The sequence below is a fragment of the Chrysochloris asiatica genome, unplaced genomic scaffold, assembly GCF_000296735.1.
Source record: "Chrysochloris asiatica unplaced genomic scaffold, ChrAsi1.0 scaffold00003, whole genome shotgun sequence".
Classification (NCBI taxonomy): Eukaryota; Metazoa; Chordata; class Mammalia; order Afrosoricida; family Chrysochloridae; genus Chrysochloris; species Chrysochloris asiatica.
The window spans coordinates 18417474-18426608 of NW_006408521.1; the positions used below are offsets into that span (position 1 = coordinate 18417474).

The following is a 9135-nucleotide window of genomic DNA, read 5'->3' on the forward strand; positions in this document are numbered from 1 at the left end:
GTAGAAAGCCTCATCTTTCTCCCGCGGAGCGGCTGGTAGTTTCGAACCGCTGACCTTAAGGTTCGCAGCCCGATTCGTAACCACTACGCTATCTGACCATATTCTGCTATTATTCATAAGGTTGAGAAGTGGTCTGCTCTCCTTCTTCTTAGTCTTAGTCTGGAAGCTCTGCTGAAACCTCCACCATGGTTGACCCTCTGGTTTTTGAAATAGCTTCCAGCAACACAGAAGCCATCACAATATGACAAATTGACAGACAAGTGATGAAGTCTGCTATAAGATGAAAAAAATAGGAAAATATATATAGCAAAAAGTTAGCCATTTTAACCATTTAAAAATAAACAATTTATGGAATTAATTACATTCATCTTGTTTTGCAGCCATCACCACTGTGCATTAGATTGCCCCACAAAGTAGTGTAGTTCTCCTTAAGCAAATTGCACATGCCCTCTCAACCTTAACCCTACCACCTTGTTAGATGCTATTGAGTGAGTTCCTGCTTATAGCGACACTATGCACAACACAACAAAACACTCACTGCCCAGTCCTGCACCATCTTCACAGTTATTTCTGTGTTTGAACCCTTTGTTATATCCACTGTGTCAGTCCATCTCATCCTCTCTTTTCCTGACCCTCTACCAAGCATAATGTCCACTGGTAAGCACTAATAAACGGTGATAGAGGTGAGAATAGGGTCTTTTAGGCCAGAGGGCTGGAGCTGGTTGCAGGTTGTATCATTTCTGAAATATGTTTTGTCTATGCATTTGCCAATTCTAGCTATTTCATATAAGGGGCATCATACAGTATTTGTCCTTTTGTGTCTGGTGTCTGACTTATTTCACTCAGCATAATATTTTCAAGACTTCTGGTTTCCCCCTCCTGCCCACCCTCGGTAGCCACTATTAAACTTTGACCTGTTTCATGTAAATGGGATCATACCAAATGTGTCCTTTTGTGACTGATCTCTTTGACTCAGAATAATGTTTTCAAGTTCCATTCATGTTGTAATATGTGTCACAACTTCATTTTTCCTTATGGCAGAATATTCCCTTATATGGATATACCATATTGTATTTATCCAGGTATCATTTGGTAGACATGAGGGTTATTTTCACCTTTTTGACTAATGTAAATAATGCTACAATGAACATTGGTATACAGCTATTCTTCTGTAAGTTTTTGAGGTTTTTCTTTGCTCGTGGGTTTGATGTAAGATTTTATGGTGCTGTGCAATAAAGCACTAGAATGCAAGGTCGATTTGAACCACAAGATCAGTGGTTCAAATTCACCAGTCGCTCCTTGGAAACCTTATGCAGGGTCGTAATGACTCAGAAGTGAATGACAATTCTTTTATTTGGTATATTAAATGAAAATAAATCAATCTCACTGTCACTCAGCTTTCTCTCTCAACTAATTAAAGTTCGACCTCCTGATTAGTAAATTTCGGAACTTAGGATCCTTGTAGGTTAAAGTCTGTTCTAATACATGCTGGTGGATGGATTCTGGTATGTAGAGGTTACTGTGCGTAGGTGCTCCAGGTCTCTGCTATAAATTTCCAGTGGAAATAGAAACAAGGTTTCATTTACTTGAAGTAGAATGTTTTATTTATAATGTTAGAGGATATGAATGAGTTTATAATATACTCTTCTCTCTTTTATTTTCACTTCTCAAAATACTTTATTTCTGCTTGAAAGCTAAAACATGTATTTTTTAATGCAGTGCTGGAAATGTACAGTAAGCTAAAAGAACAGATGAGTGCAAAAAGGTAAGTTGGTTTCTTTTCTAATTGTTTTTAATAAAAATCTTTTAAAATTACTAAAAGTATATACTATAAATTATAGTGGTGATTTGCTTTAATACCTTATGCTGTTCTTTGGTCTGGTAGTGCTGTGGGTTATGTGTTGTTTTAAACGCACCAACTGTTCCACTCAAGAAAGATGAGGAAGCCGTATGCTCCCATAAAGATTTATGGTCTCAGAAACTCTATATAGGGCTACTATAAGTACCAATCCACTTGATGGTGTAGATGTGATTTTTGTATTCCATGCTCATGCAATTTGCTCATTAGGATCATCCAATAAAGTAATTCTTACTAATCCATATGTGGATTCTTGCTTGCCACATATATGATATAAGTGATAGAAAAGATTGATCATTTTGGTAAAGAAAGAAACTTAACAAGAACCAATGTTGAATAACTTGTCAGTATATTAACATTGCATGCAATCAAAGGGTAAGTGTTCTTTTCATTTCTGCTGATTTAAAAATTCTAAGGTAAGAGCTCTTTTTTGATCTCCAAAGGTTTCTTTTGTTCCCCAGCAGTTTGTTAGTTTGTTCTTGATTTATTATTGCAGTGTTTTCTCATCCTCTCTGAGATTTTATGTAATAAAAATTGAATAAAAATACTTAAATAGAGTATATATGGTTTTCTTCTTGTTTTCAGAATAGTGTTATTCTCAACCTAGTCTGAAGCCTGCTATTGAGACAATAGCTATTTTAATCTCTTGCCAAAGTGTGGGAAGTATATTTGCTTAGATGGCTGGAGTAGAGGAGAAAACCTGGGGTCTGCTGACTTCTTAGATTTTTAACCAGTACATCTACTCCTACTTCCAAAAGCTGTGGAATTCCTGACAGTTCCTGAGTCTTGGGAATTCTCCAGAATAAACTCTACCAGCTGTCTGTTAATTTCTTACACTGGTGGCTTTTGCTTTGTGATGCTACCAGTATTTCAAATGTAAGCTTTTGGCCATAGTTGACAGGTTTATAAAAACAGTATCATGTACAAATGGTAATCTATTGTGATGTGGGTTTTGTCTGTATTTAGAAATATGTCAGGCTTAAGAGATTTGTGAATAATTTTTAGGAAAGATCCCAGGGTCTGCCTAAGATTACATAGTTACTATATGTCACAGCTTGGGTGCCCCAGAAAGCAGAGCCCAGCATATAAATTTGGGAAGCAGGATTGGAGGAAAGAGAAATGCAGCAGGGAACTTGAGAGAGCACATGTAAGGAAAGTTATTGAGTTAGCCACTGCCTGATACTGAGTAATTTCAAAGGATGTTTGTATAAGTTATTGTAAGCCAGGATATCGCATCTAGGATGAGCAGAGGAGAATTTCTCCTTTCGTTTCCTGTTCCTATTGATCAAAGGTTCAGTCAAATGGTGTCAGCTCCCTACTTCTCTAGGGTAAGCATATGTGGGTGCTAGGTAGATCCTGTGATGGCTCATGCCTCAGCAACACAGGGAAACTCCAGGGTGTTGGGTGGGAGGTAAGGGATGAGCGTGAAGGGAGGCACAATTGTGCTATTAGTATGTCTGTGGTTATGTTGCAAAAACTACTGTAATGCTTCTCATTTAGCATCTACACTTATGATTTCAGATATACTATAGATATTATTATGAAGTTTAAAAAAAAACATGCCTGTTGTAGAGAGAATACCTTTCAGCTGTAACTGATTGTATAAAATCAGAATGAAATGTGTATTTTGACTGTTGGATGATCATTTGTGTGATCTGAAATACTGATTCAGTATTTCACTTCTTCTAAATCTATAACATCTATGTTGTTGTTGTTCAGTGCTGTCGAGTCAATTCCAACCCATGGCGACCCTGTATAGGGTTTCCGAGGAGCAGCTGGTGAGCTTGAACTGCTGACCTCACAGTTCAAATGGCTTATGGCTTTGCAGTCTGGTGCATCAACCCACAGCGCTACACCAGGACTCCATAACATCTATTGTTGTTGTTGTGAAGTGCTGTCAAGTTGGTACTGATCCATAGTGACCCTATATAGGGTTTCCGAGGAGTAGCTGGTGAGCTTGAACTGCCAACCTTGCAGTTCAAACAGCTTTGCAGTCTGGTGCATGAACCCACAGCACCACACCAGGACTCCTTAACATCTATAGGCTCTATCAAAATTGTTATAATGTATCTCTCTCAACCATGTTGTTGGTCGGTGCTGTCTGACTCCTAGTGACAACACAGCAAAGCACTGCCGGGTCTCTCCTTACAATTGCTGCCTCTCATTGTAGCTGTTGTGTTACTTGATCTTTTTGAGGGTCTTTCGCTTTTTTTGCTATCCAAAGTATGTAGGAGAAAGTCTGGCCATCTTCAAAGCACTCTGACTGTACGTCTTTCGAGATTTGTTCATTCTTCTGGCAGTCCATGATATATTTAATATTTTTTGCCAACGTCATAATTCAAAGGCATCAAATCTTACTTGGTATTCCTTATAAATTGTCTGGAGTCCTGGCTTGACGCTGTAGGATAAGCACTGGACCTCCAGGTCTGTTTGAATTATAAGGTCAGTGATTCAAACTCATCAGTTGCTCCTTAGAAACCCTATATAGGGTTGATATGAGTTGGAATCGACTCATTGTTCAGTTTTCACATGCATATGAAACAGTTTAAAGCGTCAAGCTTTGGATCAGGTGATCTTAGCCCTCAAAGTAACATTTGAACACTTTAAAGAGGCCTTTTGCAGTAGATTTATGCAGTGCAGTGTGGCACTTGATTCTTGATTGCTGCTTCCATGGAAAGTGATTGTAGATCCAAGTAAAATGAAATTCTTGTTACCTTCCATCGTTTCTGTGTTTATCATCATGTTGTTTGCTGGTCCAATTGTGAGAATTTTTGTTTTCTTTATATTGTTTGTTTTCTTTCTATTGAGGTGTAATCCATACTGATGACTGCAGTCTTTGATCTTCACCAGGAAGTGCTTCAAGTTTGCTTTGCTTTCAGCAAGCAAGGTTGTTTTCCCTGAAACCCTAATGTTGTGTTCTTCTTCATGTAGTCCAGCTTCTTGGATCATTTACTTAGCAAGCAGATTGAACAAATGTGGTGAAAGGATACAACCCTGACACACATCTTTCCTCATTTTTAACCATTCAGCATTCCCTTGTTCTGTTCACATGAGCACATTTAAACACTGCATAAGCATAATTAAGTGCTCTGGAATTGCCATTCTTTGAATTGTATATAATTTGTTATGATCCACATAGCTGAATGCCACTGTGTAGTCAACAAAATGCAGGTAAACATCTTTCTTGTATTCTCTGATATCAGCTAAGATCCATCTGAGATTGGCAATGCTATCCCTCATTCCACATCCTCTTCTTAATCTTGCTTGGATTTCTAGCAGTTCCCTGTCAATGTAATGGTGCAACATTTTAAAGTATCTTAAGCAAAATTTTACATGCATAAAATATTGATGGCATTGTTGTTGTTAGGTGCCATTGAGTTGGTACTGACTCACAGCGACCCTATTGCACAACAGAATAAAACACTGCGGTGCCCTGGGCCAACCTCGCAATCATTGCTAAGCCAGAGCCCATTGTTGCCACCACTCTGCCAGTCCATCTCGCTGGGAGTCTCCCTCTTTTTCTCTGACCCTCCACCTTACCAAACATGGTATCCTTCTCCAGTGACTGGTCCCTCCTAACAATATGTCCAAAGTATGAGAGACAAAGTCTGGCCATCTTGGCCTCCAAGGAGGACTCTGGCTGCACTTCTTCCAATACAGATCTGTTTTTGCTTTTGCTTTGTATTCTTTCCACCTTTTTAAATGTTTTTGTGTCATTCAGTATTTTGCTTTGTTGTTGATAAGTGCCTTAGCATCAGTTCTGAACTATAGCAATCCTGTATAAGACTTCCGAGGAGCAGCTGGTGAGTTTGGACTGTTGACCTTGTAGTTCACAGCCAGTGATGATCCTACAACGCCACACCAGAAATCCTGTTTTGCTTTAGAATACTTTAATATTTCAACTCAAAGCTTGAACTTTTTCTCCAGTTCCTTCAGCATGAGAAATGCCAAGTACTGAAATTCTGGTGACATAGCTTCTAGCATCTCAGCAACGTGAACGCTGTCACAGTACAACAAACTGACAGATGTATGGTGGTTCCTAACTGTTAATAAGTTAAGATTTTATTTGTTTCTAACAGTTCTAATGAATTTTAAATAGCCAACATAAAATTTAAATGGCTTAGTTTAAAAATTCACCACTCTCAAATGGATTTATAGTAGTGGATTTTAGGAAGCTGATAATTTTGGAAAATCATGCTACTAATTATAATGTCAGATTATATACTCTTCTATGTTTCAGTTTTCTCATCCATAGAATATTAATAGTATGATCTGGCATAGAAGTCTACCTCATAAAAGCATAAAGAAAGAGTATGTCTATGGAAACATAAATATGAGTTTCTCTTGGGCATAGGATATAGTTTAGTAATTGCTGCGTACCTAGTATGACACACAGTGCCGTATAAATAGAAGGCATTTAGTAAATATTTGGTGAAATGAAAAAACTCTCTACCCGTGCTTTTTCACCTATCTTTGTGATATATAATATATCTAATTTCGTTAAATAGTAGTATAAAGTACATTTTGCTATTGTTAGAATTAAATATGTGCTAAGCTTTTTTTTTTTTTTTTTTTTTGGTGGTGATGGTGTATGGATGGGAGAGATATGGAATAACATAATATTACAATTCATAAATTTAATATATTGTGATGATTATGGTAATGCTTATGATGTTGTTATGGGTTGTTATTGTTAAGTGCCATCAAGTCAATTTCGACTCATAGCGACTCTGTATAGGGTTTCTGAAGAGCAGCTGGTGGGTTTGAACCATCTACCTTATGATCTAGTGCATTATCCTGTAGTCTAGATGGGTGAAATAAGGAAGTTGCATATGTTATTATAAACTATGAATTTTCATACTGCATATGTTCTATGGTTATTTGTTGTTATTATTAATACTGTCAAGGTGGTTCTAACCCCTAGTGTCCCTGTATAGAGTTCCCAAGGAGTGATTAGTGAATTTGAACCACCAACCTTGCAACTAGTAGTCCAGTGCTTATCCTACAGCACCATCCCAGGGCTCCAAAAATAAGATATAGCGCTGTTGTTAAGTGCTGTGGAGTCAGTTCTGACTTATAGTGACCCTCTATAGGGTTTCCTAGGAGCGACTGGTGCATTAGCAGGCCATAGCATTTTCTACAGCACCACACCAGGACTCCTTTGGTTTATAGTTTGTGTTTATTAAATATGAGTAAATGTTTTTTTTATTTATTTTAGCTATAATTTTATACTTTTTGGTGGGCATGATGAATTGATTGCTTAGACTTGTAGAAATAATATAATAATTACTTTTTAACTTTGACAGGTATTACTCTGCTCTGAAAACTATGGAACAATTAGAGAATGTATACTTTCCACGAGTTAGTCAGTACCGGTTTTGTCAGCTAATGATAGAGAATCTTCCTAAACTTCGTGAAAGTATTAAAGAAATCTCCATGTCTGATCTCAAAGACTTTTTGGAAAGTATTCGAAAGCATTCTGACAAAATAGGTGAAACAGCTATGAAACAGGTGAGATTTAAAAGGAGAATTAAAATTTAATGCTATTTAATATTCGAAGAAATAGAATGTGTCCAAAGTTTACTCTTTTTATTTACATAAAATGCCTGTTTGTACCCTTATCTTTCTTAGTTCTTGATTAGAATGGATTTCATGAGTACTTTCTTTTGATTTATAGTTATTCCTTTCCCAGTAAAGTCAGTCTAATTTGAATTCATCAGTTGCTCACTAGCTGGACTCTCGGCAGTTTTTCTCAGTTTTGTGATGTTACATTAACCCTTGTTGTTGTTGCTTAGTGCTGTTGAGTTGGTTCTGACTCATAGCGACCCTGTCTAGGGTTTCTGAGGAGCAGTTGGTGGATTTGAACATCTGACCTTGTAGTTCAAACCAACCTTGTGTTCCAGTGCATTATCCTGCAGTGCCACACCAGGATCCCATTAACTTTTGACAGACATCAAATCTGGTATCAAATTAGCTGAAAAATGATAGTTTTTATAAGCAAATAGGAGCCCAGCTATGCAAAGGCCCTAAATTATTCTCTTTTAAAAAAGTATTAACTGTGAATTAATAGCTTCTACAGATTAATAATAAAAAGATAAACAGTATGAAAATGTTTGGCAGTTGTAAAGTTAGTATACACCTGCCTTTTTTTTTTTTTTTTAAATACATTTTACTGTAGTTTATAGACAACTCCAAAGGAGGTGCTCAAAAAAGACTTTGCTGAATTAAACTAAACAGGGCTAAAAAATCAGTTATCCACATGGTCAGAAGCACACATTTAAAATAATGTAATTTAAGCACCTTTTTATTGAAGTTAAGCACCACTGATTAGGTTCCAACTCACAGCCACCCTATATAGGGTCTCTGAGGAGTGGCTGGTGAGTTAGAATCACTGGTCTTTCCATTCAAACCCAACTTGCAGTCCAGTGCTTATCCTGCACCTGTATGCTTACTGGCTTCCAGTTCTCTTTCAACACGAGCACATGGGTGCTATTCAGAGTACACAGCATTCATCAAACCTGGGTGCCATCAGAGGTGGTTTCCAGGGAGTCTGGCAAAACAATGATTAACTGGGGGCCACTTACTGTAAATAAATCTTTCTATCAGCATTTAATTGACACTGTTGCTGTTGTAAAGTGCCATCCAGTCGGTTCTGGCTCATAGCAACTCTATAAAGGATTTCCAAGGTGCACCTGGTGGGTTTGAACCAATGACCTTGGGTAGCAAGCGGTTCAGCGGTTATCTTACAGTGCCCCACCAGGATCCCTTTAGTTGATATTAGTTGGTTATGTCATAGAATCGGTTCTGACTCGTAGTGACCCTGTATAGGGTTTCCAAGGCTGTAAATCTCTATGGAAGCAGAAAGCCTCATCTTTCTTCCACGGAACAGATGGTAGTTTTGAACTGCTGACATTTACGGTTAGCAGTCTAACGTGTACCACTGCACTATATAGTAGAAATAAATTACGTTGAGGTGGTAAGGGTCGTGCTGTGCTGTTGAATTGGTTCTGACTCATGTTGTTGTTGTTAAGTGCCATCATAGCGACCTTAGGCACAGCAGAACGAAACACTGCCCGATCCTGGGCCAACCTCACTACTGTTGCCATGCTTGAGTCCATCGATGCTGCCACTTGGCCAGTTCATCTCGTTGAGGGTCTTCCTCTTTTTCCTGACCCTCTACCTTACCAAACATGATATCCTTCTCCAGTGACTGGTTTCACCTGACAATATGTCCGAAGTATGAGAGACAAAGTTTGGCCATCCTGGCCTCCAAGGAG

General features: G+C 38.1%; 1 protein-coding gene across 3 annotated transcripts in view; it reads left to right on the plus strand.

Annotated features, from left to right (window-relative positions):
* The window catches only part of EXOC6 (exocyst complex component 6), a 282222-nt gene that overhangs the window by 78351 nt on the left and 194736 nt on the right, over nt 1-9135 (plus strand). For all 3 annotated transcript variants that reach the window (XM_006831144.1, XM_006831143.1, XM_006831145.1), the window contains exons 5-6: nt 1720-1765; nt 7165-7369. In XM_006831144.1, coding sequence (XP_006831207.1) covers nt 1720-1765; nt 7165-7369 — 251 coding nt within the window. The remainder of the gene's footprint in view (nt 1-1719; nt 1766-7164; nt 7370-9135) is intronic.